The sequence below is a fragment of the Phycodurus eques genome, chromosome 1 (genome assembly GCF_024500275.1).
Source record: "Phycodurus eques isolate BA_2022a chromosome 1, UOR_Pequ_1.1, whole genome shotgun sequence".
Taxonomy (NCBI): Eukaryota; Metazoa; Chordata; class Actinopteri; order Syngnathiformes; family Syngnathidae; genus Phycodurus; species Phycodurus eques.
In genome coordinates, this window is record NC_084525.1 from 23,324,213 (window position 1) to 23,338,487 (window position 14,275).

The 14,275-nt window shown below is 41.5% G+C and overlaps 1 protein-coding gene across 5 annotated transcripts in view; it reads left to right on the forward strand.

The window, feature by feature from the left end:
* Nucleotides 1-14,275, forward strand: part of LOC133406149 (vang-like protein 1) — a 56,844-nt gene that overhangs the window by 12,060 nt on the left and 30,509 nt on the right. For 4 of the 5 annotated variants that reach the window (XM_061683518.1, XM_061683554.1, XM_061683527.1 and 1 more), the window contains one exon: nucleotides 9,874-10,000. In XM_061683518.1, coding sequence (XP_061539502.1) covers nucleotides 9,874-10,000 — 127 coding nt within the window. Of the gene's footprint in view, nucleotides 1-9,873; nucleotides 10,546-14,275 lie in introns of those variants that run through there. The other variant, XM_061683546.1, reaches the window with a different exon arrangement.

Below are 14,275 nucleotides of genomic sequence, written 5' to 3' on the forward strand. Positions count from 1 at the left end.
ATTCTGAAATTCTGTATCAAATCAACTGCAGTGCTGGGTTGTTAAAACCCATATGTTTGTTATATGTTGTCCCCAGACCCTGGGTCGAATCAGCTAAAATGCTGGGTTGTTTCGACCCTATATGTTTGTTATATATTCTCCCCAGATGCTGGCTCAAATAGACTACAATGCAGTTTTTTTTTTCAACCCCATGTTTGTAAAAACATTTATGTACGTAATGAAAAGAAAATGACATCCAGGTAAATTTTTAACTTTGGGAAAAAACTTATTAAATTGCTATAATTTTCCATCCATCCATCCATCCATTTTCTGAGCCGCTTCTCCTCACTAGGGTCGCGGGCGTGCTGGAGCCTATCCCAGCTATCATCGGGCAGGAGGCGGGGTACACCCTGAACTGGTTGCCTTGTTATAGCCAATTGTATTACTTTACCTCAAGTTGAATATCTGATTCATTATAAACTACTATTTTTAATTACACCTTAATCAATAGGTTTTCTGTGGTCACAAGCCAAAAGATTACTTAATGTAGGTCACTATAATATACATTACATGCATGCACAACAACAAAAAACTACAATACATAAAAGTTACATTTGCAATAGAATATAGAATTTTAACTTAAGATAAAACTGAAAACATATTTACAGCCGAACAACTTATATTATAAAGTAAAACAGGAAAATTCTCTTCAAAATTCTCTTCATCCAATTTCTGAGCCGCTTATCCTCACTAGGGTCGCGGGCGTGCTGGAGCCTATCCCAGCTGTCATCGGGCATACAAATAACATGCTATATCCAATTGTCTGTTTTTGACCAGCCAATATTTAGAGCTTAAAATTTTCTTTGGTCATGTATCTCCATGAATATTTTCTGTCATGCATCAAAAGTGTGTTTTAACTGAATTGGGTCGGAAAAGACTTGTTAATAGTTCATTAGTTTATTAAATAGTATAGGGTGGTTTCAGACCCTTTTGGTTTTTACCCTGTTTTGTTGCATTGTAACTGCAATTTAAATGGATCAAATTATCCATTCCATTGTCCATACCACTTATCCTCACGAGGGTCGCGGGCGTGGTGGAGCCTGTCCCAGCTGACTCTGGGCAAGACAGTAGTCAAATGACACACTGGTCGTTCTGAACTAGTTGCCAACCAATCACAGGGCACACATAGACAAACAACCATTCACACTCGCATTCATACGTATGGACAATTTTGAATCTTCAATTGACCTACCATGCATGTTTTTGGAATGTGAGAGGAAACCGGAGTACCAGGAGAAAACCCACGCAGGCACAGGGAGAACATGCAAACTCTCCACGGGAGGCCGGATTTCAGCCCAGCTCCTCAGAACTGTGAGACAGCTAACCAGTCGCCCACCGTCCCGCCCTGGATCAAATTGATTATCAATTAGGATTTTGATTTACCATAATAAAATATGTAAACTTAAACCACTAAACTAGCTGAGACTTTAATTTACCAGCTGTAGTGTCGTCCACCAGTGTGTCATTTGACTTCCGTCCAATCTCATGACACCAAATATATCAAAAACATAAGTATTTTATAGAATCATAGACCATCTACCAACTGTAATATTGAGACTTTAATGACAGTTGCCAAATCCTCAAGGTCGGCCATAGATGCCAAGTTCACAAGTGCGTCAAAAAACAATAAAATAGTTATTGGTCTACCTCAAAGAAACAAATTAAATTAGTTGGATTTCTTTTTTCATAATGGCGAAAAAGGAGAAATGCAAAATTTCATTCTAAAAAACATTTTGGGGGACATATTTCCAGTATTTGGGTGATTCAAACTTTTAAGCGTTATGTTAACTTTAGCAGTCCAATTATTACACTGAAATTTCTAACTAATTTCTAATTCACGTGAAATGCCCCCATTAACAGTTGAAATGACACACGGCATCCATTTGTGTTCAAGCTTGTAATGTTCAAGAAGCTCAGACCTACATGACACACAAGTACCACAGTTTTTGCATTACAAATACTTCAACTGAAATGGTTGAAAATATATTTACAAACTGTATCAGTGCATAAGTGTTAAGTTTAAAGATGTCGTCCAAATAGGGCAATAAATATTTTGGGTTTGTAGATCTCAAATTTAGAATAAAATGTTGACAGTTAAATTGGGGACATAACAAATTGGGCTATGCTGCAGCAGTTGGGACAAAAGCAAACCTGTAAACACAAAGGACAAGGTGTAATTTCACATTCATATTCATCATTATTTGGACAGTAAGCATTATTCACAATTGTACAACCTGTACTTAATTAATTAGGTGCTTAACATAGCAATGTAGGGCTGCCGCTAGGGACTGCCTCGTTTTGGTGGGGGACTTCAACGGCAATGACAGTGAGTCCTAGAGGGGCGTGATTGGGAGGAACGGCTCCCCCGACCACAACCCGAGTGGTGCTCTGTTATTGGACTTCTGTGCTCGTCATGGAATGTCCATAACGAATACCATGGTCAGACATAAGGGTGTCCAGATGCACTTGGCACCACGGCAGCCTAGGCCGCAGTTCGATGATCGACTTTGTGGTCATGTCATTGGACTCGTGGCTGCATGTCTTGGACACTCTGGTGAAGAGAGGGGTGGAGCTGTCAACCATTCATCACCTGGTGGTGACTTGGCTCCGTTAGTCTGAGAAGATGCCAGTCCAACCTGGCAGACCCAAACGTATTGTAGGGTATGTTGCAAACATCTGGCAGAGTCCCATGTCAGAAGGAAGTTCAACTCCCACCTCTCACAGAACTTTGTCCACGTCCCAGGGAAGGCGGGTGACATAGAGTCCGAGTGGACCATGCTCCGTACCTCCATTGTTGAGGCAGCCGACCGGAGCTGTGGTCGTAACGTTGTCGGTGCCTGTCGTGGCAGCAATCCCCGAACCTGTTGGTGGACACCAGCGGGAACGAATGCCGTTGAGCTGAAGGAGGAGTCCTATCAGGCCTTTTTGGCCTGTGGTACTCTAGAGGCAGCTGATGGGTACTGACTGGCCAAACGGTAAGTAGCTTTGGTGGTCGCTTAGGCAAAAATTCGGCGTGGGAGGAGTTCGGTGAGGCCATGGAGAACGACTTCCGGACAGCTTCAAGAAAAGTGTTCTAGTCTTAGGTGGGGGAAGCAGTGCACCATCAACACTGTGTATAGTCGCATCACCTTTATTACTATTATTAAAAAAAATAATAAAAATAAAAAGCAGTAAAGGAAAAAAGCAGTACAAAAAACAGTAACCTAATTCATGAGTTCACAATATTTATATTCCATTGTCTTATTTTCAAAGCAAGGAGACAATTAATTATACAAACTACAATGGTGTGAAAACGTATTGGCTCCCTTCTCAAATTCTTATATTTTTGCATAGTCTCCCCACTTTACTGTTTAAGATGATCAAATAAATGTGAAAGGCTCACTGCCAGTTATCGAATATGCCTGATTTCGGTTGTTGCTGGTGAGGATGGCCCAATCAGTTATTAGGTTTAGGGCGCCATTACTTTTTCACACAGGGTCATGTAACTTTGAATTTTGTTTTTCCTTAATAAATGAAATCACCATTTAAAAACAGCATTTTAAGTTCACTTGGGTTACCGTTATATTTGTCTGATATTTACATTTGTTTGATGATCTTAAACATTAAAAACTGTGGAAACTATAAGAATTTGAGAAGGGGGCCAATACTTTTTCACGGCACTGTATATCCCTAATAGCAAACCTGTAATTGAAAGTCAGTCACTTATCAATCCCTGCCTCTGTTTACTCTGAACCAATCTGCTGTGGGGGCATTTCTTCAGACAGAGCGAATCATTTCAAGCTGCCCTAACTTTGTAAAAACAACCAAAGTAAGAATCCATGCCGTGTCATTTCCATCCAATTGGATTTCATTTTATTTCAGTCTTCACAATGTTTCAACTCACGGTGGGAGTTTCCCATCGTATTCTCAACGTGTATTCAGGATGATAAAAAAGTGTACACAGAGTGTACACCGTCCTCTCTCTGTTCCTGCAGCAAACGACAGGTCTGTGTGCGAGCCCCGCTCCCACTTTTAACTTGCCTGAAGAGCAGTCTCCATTATCAAACATTACTGAAAAAACAAGCCTTAAAGTACTAACGTACATACACTACATGACAGCAAAATAGTGTGAGCAATGATGTCATATACTGTACGTTACATTTGTTAAAAGAAGCTAAGGAAAGCATTGTCTTGTGAACATGGATTAGCTACATGCAGAATTACAGTATTTGTTGTCCAAACTCTAAACCATACATATTCAAGTATCTTAAAATACACCTTATATAGTATCAACATTCAAAACTAGACTTTACGCCGATCTGATCAGTGTGATCGGTATCGGCCGATAATTAGCATTTTATGCTGATCGGCTTTCGTGTCATAATTCGCCGATCCGATCAATGACATCATCGATCGGCTCCGCACAAGACATTTAACTCCACGTCGCCGTTGCGTATGAATCCAAAAGCTAGTTTATTTTTAGCCTTGCCACGTGTCTTGTGGCGCAGTACTGTAACTATTTGACGGCCAATAAAGTTTTTTTCAATCTTGTCGGTAAAAAAAACATGTCATCGGTGTGGGACTATTTTGCGGTGTCTCAGACAAACAACACGTAAGTTATTAGCAGTCTCTGCACAACTGAAGTACGTTGTGGGGAAACGTCATCTAAATGCTTCAACACAAATTTTATCTAAATTGCCCGTAGGTGTGAATGTGAGTGCAAATGGTTGTTTGTTTCTATGTGCCCTGCGATTGGCTGGCAACCAGTTCAGGGTGTACCCCGCCTCCTGCCCGATGATAGCTGGGATAGGCTCCAGCACGCCCGCGACCCAAGTGAAGAGAAGCGGCTCAGAAAAGGGATGGATGGATGGACCTCAAGAATGTACACAAGGAGGAGCATGCCGCGTTCAAGCAACGCAGCGTAGATTAAAAAAAAGGAAAAGTCAAACAGACGCCAACTCAGGACAACACCCGTAAATATAGCCGGGAGAGTGAGAAAGTTAGAGTAAACATGTCATTAACAGTATTTATTAAAGTAATTTAATTGCAATAAAGTAATTTAATTACAGTAAGTTAGCACCCATTATTTCTGTCATGTTGTAATGTTGATCTGACCTAAACTTATGTCTGTGGCTAATCCTTGAATCCCCCTAGAGGTCATTGATGTTTTAAAATTTGTCTAAAATGCTAAGAGAATAATTTTGAGGTGGGATGGGCTCCAGCACGCCCACGACCCCAGTGAGGATAAGCGGTACAGAAAATGGATGGATGGATACAGTACTCAGCATACAGTAAAAACGTATATACAATAAATGAAAAAGTCATGAAGTACACAAGTATATGTACAATAAATGAACAAGTCATGTAAATGGACACATTGCTCCATCTTGTGACCGGTTATCGTTTTTTTAAACTTAGTGATCGGGCCCAAAAATCCTGATCGTGTAAAGCCTATTCAAAACCTTAAATTCTTACTTTATTTAAATTACTTTTAATGAAGCGAAGGCCGTCCAACGTCCTCACTTTCCAATATGGCGGGCAGAAAAAAAATATCGGTGAGGTGGAAGGTGGCAACGGACCAATAGGGAGCCTAATGTGACGACGTGGTCACATGATATAAAAAGTTCTGGTCTGAAGTCAAAATATTAACCCATAATGAGTAAAACCTTTCCTAACACAGCGGTTGAGTAGTTAAAATAACCCATCTTCGATTGAGAGATTTGACCCAGCTCAAAAATAACCAAAGAACAACCCACAATGGGTAAAACATTTCATAAGGGAGCGTATGGGTAGATGAAGTAACCCAGTTTCCGTGTGTGGGGCCACAAAGTCTTTAATAGTGGAGAATTACTGTGTTGATACATCAATCTGTAACCATGCCTAAATTTAAAACCACACAAAATAAAAAAGACGAGGTGTCAGAACTGGAATGAGTCTCCTTGTTCTGAAAATCTCCGTAAGCGGCCCTCAAGTCCAAGTCAAGCAGGCATCCAGCAATGTGATACGCTGGCAGAACTCATCAGTCAGCTGGAAGAACCTTTTTTTTTAATGTAATGGTCAGCGCAACAAAATTTGTTACTCTGGTTCTGTGTGTTGCAATGGGTTGTTATTTATTTGCTTCGTCCAGGTGTAAGTGAGGATAACTATTATCCCACACAATTGTACAGTGTACACTGTACAATTGTGTACACTGTACAATTGTACACTCATTCTCAGGTGAAGAGAAAGTGTTCTTCCAAGGCCAAAAGTCCCAATGGGCTCCATCGTAGGCAGAAAGCCATATCCACTTGAGGGATCCATGCAACACACCAAATTGCATTAATCAGGCCATAGTATCATCGTGTAGTGCACAGTAGGAATACTAATGAGCAGAGCCATGCTAATGAAGTAGGAACAAAATGTGAGAAGGTAATTGGGAAGGTTTGTGTTGGGAGAGGGATGAGTACGTGTGTTGTTTTCTTCATGTTAAATTCCCTCCTCTGTGTAATTCCACATTGGTACATTCCAAAATGTGTCATCACCTTTGTGTCTCTTCTCTTTCTAGCACACTCAAAGTCTAAGCAGAGGCCAGGTGTTATCTTGCCTGAGGTTCCTGATGAGAGTATACTCCCACAATTAATCACATGTACCAAGAGGTGTAGCACAGGCTTGAGCACTGGAACTTTAATTGTTGAACATGCGCAACTTGGTGCTCAGTTTCTATATCAACCTCCCCGAAATACAATGAGGAACAGAAACTATATGGGGAACGCAGTGCACTGTACAGCGATAATGCTCATTTTCATTGTCGTCGCCATGATGTAAGTAATAAGAGCCGCATGTTAGTCTCCTTATGATCTTGAATACACAAATCCCCTTGCAGTGTCTTACCTTCTCCCGCCTCCCCTTATTTAATGATTCTAATCACTGATTATAATGACTTCTAAAAGAACAGCTACTATATGACAATATATTTAAAGTCATGATAGCAAGTCATGCTAACTACAATAGATTTGAAGCCTTTCAGCATCCCCTATTCTAGGTTGATTAGCTATGCTAAGGAGGTCATGTTTTCACTTGCATATGTCAGCGGTTATCACTCTATGTTCACATTGAAAGGGAACCGCAAGAATAGAAGCGGGAAGCAGTATGGTTCACACCCTCGAATCAAAACAGCTCCAGTAGCCTGTAGCGATCCCAGTGCTCTCACTCATTGTTTGTTTCCGCCTTTTCTCTCACCACCAGGATGTCCTGTAACTTCGTGTTGGGGATTGTTTTTGTGTGAGAGTGTAACATTCAAGGGTCACTTGAAGTTTGAGCTCTTATTCAAGGGCACCATTTATTATTGCAGTGTTAGATCCTTTCCTTTAACTTTTGACAAACAGAAACAATTATTATTGTCTGGGAAAATAAATAAATTAAAAAAAATACATACAATGTTAGTCAATTTTGATAGAAATGCCATGTAATCATAAATCATAAAACTATTCCTAACGGCCCCCTCCTTGAGCTGTCACCTTATCGTGGTGGAGGGGTTTGTGTGTCCCAATGATACTAGTTGTCTGGCAGTGTCACCCATGGCAAACAGGTCCGAGGTGAGGGACCAGACAAAGCACAGCTCCAAAAACCCGTATGATGTTAAAAAATTTAGGAAGACGTTTTCCCTTTCCCGGACACAATACATTTAGGCCTGCCAGGTCGGCCCGGCATCTTTCCCCACTAACTCACCACCAGGAGGTGATCAGTTGACCGCTCCGCCCCTCTCTTCACCCGAATGTCCAAGACATGCGGCCGGAAGTCCAATGACGCAACCACAAAGTCGATCATCTAACTGTGACCTCGCGTGTCCTGGTGCCAAGTGCACGTACGGACACCCTTGTGCTTGAACATGGTGTTCGTTATGGACAATCCGTGATGAGCACATAAGTCCAATATCAGAACACCACTCGGGTTCTGATCGGAGGGGCCGTTCCTCCCAATCACGCCCTTCCAGGTCTCACTGTCATTGCCCACATCAGAATCAGAATCATCTTTATTTGCCAAGTATGTCCAAAAACACACAAGGAATTTGTCTCCGGTAGTTGGAGCCGCTCTAGTATGACAACAGACAGTCAATTGACAGAACACTTTGGAGACAGAAAGACATTGACAAAAAAAAAAAACAGTCACTGAGCAGTAAAGGGTTGCTAGTTATCTGGTAAAGCCGGTACTTTTTTTTTTTTTTGACAATTGTGCAAAGAGATGCAGAGTCCTCTAGCACTTAGAGCAGTTCGAATGACTAATATTGCAATAGTCCGGTACATAAGGATTGAAGTCCCCCAGCAGAACAATGGAGTCCCCAGTGGGAGCGCTCTCCAGCACCCCCTCCATGGACTCCAAAAAGGATGGGTTCTCAACTCCAGTTTTCTGCATATGCACAAACAACAGTCAGGACCTGTCCCCCCACCCGAAGGCGGAGGGAGGCTACCCTCTCGTCCATCGGGGTGAACCCCAATGTACAGGCGCCAAGCCGGGGGGCAATAAGTATACCCACACCTTCTCAGCGCCTCTCACCGTGGGCAACTCCATAGTGGAAGAGAGTCCAACCCCTCTCGAGAGGACTGGTACCAGAGCCCAAGCTATGTGTGGAGGCGAGTCCGACTATATATAGTCGGAACTTTTCGACCTCACACACCAGCTCGGGCTCCTTCCCTGCCAGAGAGGTGACATTCCACGCCCCTAGAGCCAGCTTCTGTAGCCGGGGATCGGATCGTCAAGGTCCCCGCCTTCGGCCACCGCCCAGCTCACACTGCACCCGACCCCTATGGCCCCTCCCACAGGTGGTGAGCCCATCTCTCTCATTTATAAATGTTTTTTTAAGGGTTGGGTAAAGGGAGCTATTGTGTATTATTATTTTCTGTGTTTTTTGTATGTTTTGTTTTGTGTACAGTTTGCGTACAATTTGTTGTATATGTCTGTTTGTATTTACTTTCATTTTGCATTACTGTGCTTTCTGCAGCCAGATTGATATTGCAAATGAGAATCTGTTCTTAATGGTCCTACCTGGACAAATAAAGGTTAGATTAAAACAAAACCTTTTAATTGAGGACACCTGTCTGAATACTGTGGCGAAAAAAAATAAAGGACATCAATCCATGACAACTACAGGAAGTGAAAATAGAAGAAAATATGGTTCTGATTCCCAACTTCCTCTTTCCTGGAAAGAGTTTTTTTAACCCCCGATTGATAAATTAGTCGATTAAAAGGTCTCAATACACATGTCCATTTAAAACTGCTCTCACACCTCAACTGGGGGAGTTATTCATTTGTGCTGCAGAACCTCATTGTGCTGTGTTTTAATTCAATAATTATCATTTGACGTTTTCGTTCGAGCCTAGATGGCTGCAGCCAAATGGGAGAGACACAGATGAGGGATTAACTGTAGTCATCCATGCCATCTTCTCGGTGGTAATGGATCCATCCACATTGGGCACAGTGCCATGTAGTCAAAGTGCTGCTGGGCCAAGGATACTGATTGCTGCTGGTTACTTTTGGCACAGGATTAGAGTTGTAAGTGCATATGGTCAGTTGGCCAATGGAGCTCATATGTTAGAGCACATGTTTGGGTTGTATTTGGGTCAGAGTGCCCATATTAAGTCATCAGAAATTAGATTATGTAACAAACAATGTTTGAGGTTTGATATTGATTGTTTCTGTCCCTGATTGTCATTATTTACTGCTGGACACTTAGAAGCAGAACATTTAGGGGCTCATCATGCTTGTTCTGTCTTGTCCATGTTCTGAATCCAACAAAATAGATGTTTTTGATTAAATATTTCATGTCCTGCCAGAGAAAAATTAATTCTGCATATAATTTTTTGGAAATGTCTTTTTCAGCGAGAGAAGCCGGGACCGCCACAAGTCTCGCAGCAAAGACAGCCGCTCAGAAAAATCTGTAACTATTCACCCTGCTCCTGCAGACCCATTGCTGGGTGACGCCACTGTTCAAACCGAGCAGGTCCAGGTAGGACAGAACATATCAGAGAATCACTTATCCCACAACCCTCTTGTACTTCATCTTTCTTAAATTACCAAAGCCTCATTGTTAGAGCCTCAATGTCCGAACAGTGTCAGTAACACTCTCTCATTTTGAAAAGGTATGGCTTTCAAGAGACTTAGCACAAGTTAATGTGAAGTGACATGGTAAATGTGCTTATCGGCGTTACGACAGTCCATCTGCTATTTCACTCCAAACACTAGAGGGGACTGGTCCACTTGTGGCTACAAACAACCGGGTTGATAAATGTTTGCACAAATATGCCTATTGTAGCAAGCTGCCTAGTTGGTCTCCAGACGTATGGTTTGTCATTTAGTAGAGAAACACATGTTAATCCTTGGGAAGGAGTCCTTCAGTTGGTCGTAAACGTTTCTTTGGCCCCCACCACAAATGGACCAGGCCAAGCTGCTTAGTTGATACAACTCAAACTCTATACTCAGTCATCATGCATGTCAATAGAAGATGAACCCATGCATTATATAATGGATTGTATGATAAATGACAAATATAAGGTAAGAAATTGTTCATCAGAAGTTATTTTGCCTTTATTGGGTGGTATTTACAATCATGGTGACAACAAATATTAATTCAGCCTTCAGATATACAATTATGTATAATACAATGTTTGTCATGCTGTATTTATACCATCCATTATGAATTGTTCTGGGTCACAGTTCTGAATTCAAATATGTGAGTTGTAAAAGAAATCTTGACTTTAAAAAACAAAAGAAATTATTGACACTGTCATAATTTTCTGTTTAATATTGTGGTTTTAGTTTGCTGCAGTAGTAGAAAGAAATATCTCCTCATTTGTTCTGTTTTGGTGTAATTAATATTTGTGTCACCTTACTTAAATACATTTTGGTCGAAATATTAACTGCTTTCAGTATGCTGCAGTGAAGTCCACCACTATACATTATAACCACAATAATATACAGTGCTTACTACATTTATTAGACTATCCTTTATAAATATGAAAAAGACCGTTCAGCATCATGAAGTGATTAAATACAGAATCTTTCCTATTTTAGTGAGCTTCCAATATTTGGAAATTTTTAATGAAAAAAAATAAATAAATAAATTTGACTATTCTCACAGGGCGTCTCTGAGAAGTCAGATATATTAAATAACTATTTTTGCTGTTAAGTTATGCATGAAAATTGTCCTGCCATGAAGTGGCAACAAGTATAGGGTATACCCCACCTCTCGGCTAAAGTCAGTTGGGTTACACTTCAGTTCGCTCGTTACTCTGACGACAAAGTGTAATAAAACATCCATCCATCGATTTTCTGAGCCGCTTCTCCTCACTAGGGTCGCGGGCGTGCTGGAGCCTATCCCAGCTGTCATCGGGCAGGAGGCGGGGTGCACCCTGAACCAGTTGCCAGCCAATTGTAATAAAACAATAAAATAGAAAATTCTTGTATAACAGTAATAACTATATTTTAGCATTACAATTAACTTTTAGGTTCAAGCGCTTCTACATACTGGTGCATAAATATTAAAATATTTTGGTAATTACCAATGCTGTCAATTTAGGGCAGTTGATGGTCCAGTAAATTTGTTAGCCACTATGCACACACCTGTCTGACTGTGTCAGTCAAAGCTCAGTATTATCTTTGTGCAGGCATATTATTTAATACCTCTCTTATATTGCTCTCATTAGATTGTGCAGGGGTGTCTAATTTTGTGCAATGTGAGTTTAAATACAGTATTCAGTATTTGTTTATACTATCCACATCTTCATATCTTATAAAGCACCTACTTTAACTTTTATTTTAACATGGGAAAATCATAATAGAAAAGGTTATATTGAAATGAAAAAATAAATGGAAATGAAGTTCAGTCCCTAAATTGTCTTATCTAGTTGATGTATTCATCTAGCTACTCTCAATGTGCCATATTGCGATACTGATGCAAGTATTATCCACTGACTCATTCTCAATGGTTCATCATTTGTTTCCATCATAGCCCTCTTGCTGTGTATCAAGATTCCAGTCTTTCTTATCAGTGCTGCATCACAAGGCTTCTACCTTGCTCATGAATTTGAGCCTCCGAGTATGAGCTTGTGATAGTTACTGAGGTCCGACGATGACAGCTTGTTACCTTTAGGTCACATGGAGTTAGATAACCTCGTCTGGCTGTCTTGTCCATCATTCGGTATCATACGTTTCATGTTGCCAAACAAGCATCTCACACAGTGGCCTGGCATAGGCGTGCAACAAGAGAAGACTAAATCAAACCCTTGTGTAATTTTACTGACCTACTTGGTGAATACTTTTCCCTTGTGGAAAGCTTTGTTATCATTCCCTGTGTTTGTTTGTGGTTGTCTAATTTTAACAGAGAGCTGCCTTCCTTTGTGTTTTTACTTGGCATTGCTACTGGATTTACTTTCACCCTTACACACGCATAAAAAGAGTAAGAGCTGTGATAACACATTTGTGTACGTGAATAAGTTAATTTTGCCCCTTTGCTATTGTTGTGTGTAAGTGGATATTTAGGTGAACTGGCAAAGTCCAGGTCACATTTTGCATCACTTTGGCTGAGTCAATTTGATTGTTGTGTCAAACAGGAGAAGTGGCATCCATTTAAACTAAAATGCATTCTTGAACAATTTGCTCCGTATTGGAGCAACTGGCAGAATCTCTTGACCTGTGTGATTTGTGTGTTTTTTTTGCTAGATATGTAATTTTAGAGATCCTTCATCTTCTGTTCAATCACACCAAGCTAACAATTGCCTCACCAGTACCTGGCTACTTATGCCACTAAGTACAGTAAAGTAAAAGGACCAAAGACAGTAAATGATCACAAAAATGGATGACAGTCAGCATTTTGTGTTCTTCTTGGTGTGCGGCTCTTTACTAGACAATGATAGATTTTATTTTTTTTATGAGTAATGGTCTATTTCCAATTCTACTTCCATTGTTGCAAAGATGTGATGATTCTCTGGCATTCTCACTGGCTGTTTGGTATAAAGTATGTAAAAGTGGAAGGCAGGTCACTTTGGTATTGACCACACAGAGCGCGAGCTCCTCTTTCCTCCATCCTATGAAAGATAAGAAGGAAATCTAAACAAAGGTCCCCTGTTGGACTCAAAATAGACACACCCATAATGACTCAGTTGGATCTTGAAAAATTTAGGTTGCACTGCATGTTATTGGACAAAGAAAACAATGCCAAACACATTGCTTAAAATTCTCTGTGTATGAGAAGACAACAGGGCAGAGTAACTTATCACAGACAGAGCAAATTATAAACAAAGCAGAGGTCACATATGTGTAAACAATGTCATGCTGGACAAACAGTTGAGTCCAGAAGTATTTTGGTTGTGACTTTAGTCATTTTTGCCTCCTAACACCAATACAATGGACTTGAAATAAAATAATCAAGATGTGATTGAGCCTAGTGTGCCCTTATAAAGCTTAAAATTGGCCCTTTTCTCAAATTCTGTGACCACACTGGTCACTGCTCCTCCTGAATCTGAGATTCGACTTCACGACGGACCCTCCTCTCCATCACCCATGAATAGACCTTACCAGGGAGGCTGAGGAGTGTGATGTAGTTGGAACACACCCTCCGGTCCCCCTTCTTAAAAAGGGGGACCACCACCCCAGTCTGCCAATCCAGCGGCACTGTTGCCGATGTCCACGTGATGTTGCAGAGGCGTGTCAAGCAGGACAGCCCCATAACATCCAGAGCCTTGAGGAACTCCGGGCGAATCTCATCCACCCCCGGGGCCTTGCCACCGCGGAGCTCTTTAACCACCTCGGTGACCACAACCCCAAAAATAGGAGAGCCCGCCTCAGAGAACCCAGACTCTGCTCCCTCATGGGAAGGCGTGTCGGTGGAATTGAGGAGGTCTTCGAAGTATTCTCCCCACCGGCTCCCAACGTCCCAAGTCGAGGTCAGCAGCGCCCCATCCCCACTATACACAGTGTTGATGGTGCACTGCTTCCCCCTCCTAAGACACCGGATGGTGGACCAGAATTTCCTCGAAGCCGTCCGGAAGTCTTTCTCCATGGCCTCACCGAACTCCTCCCATGCCCAGGTTTTTGCTTCAGCGACCATCAAAGCTGCATTCCGCTTGGCCAGCCGGTACCCATCAGCTGCCTCAGGAGTCCCACAGGCCAAAAAGGCCCGATAGGACTCCTTCTTCAGCTTGACGGCATTCCTCACCGTTGGTATGGGCATCTCTTCCTATGCCCACTTCAACCAGTGAAAAATATCAGAACGATTGCCCCAATA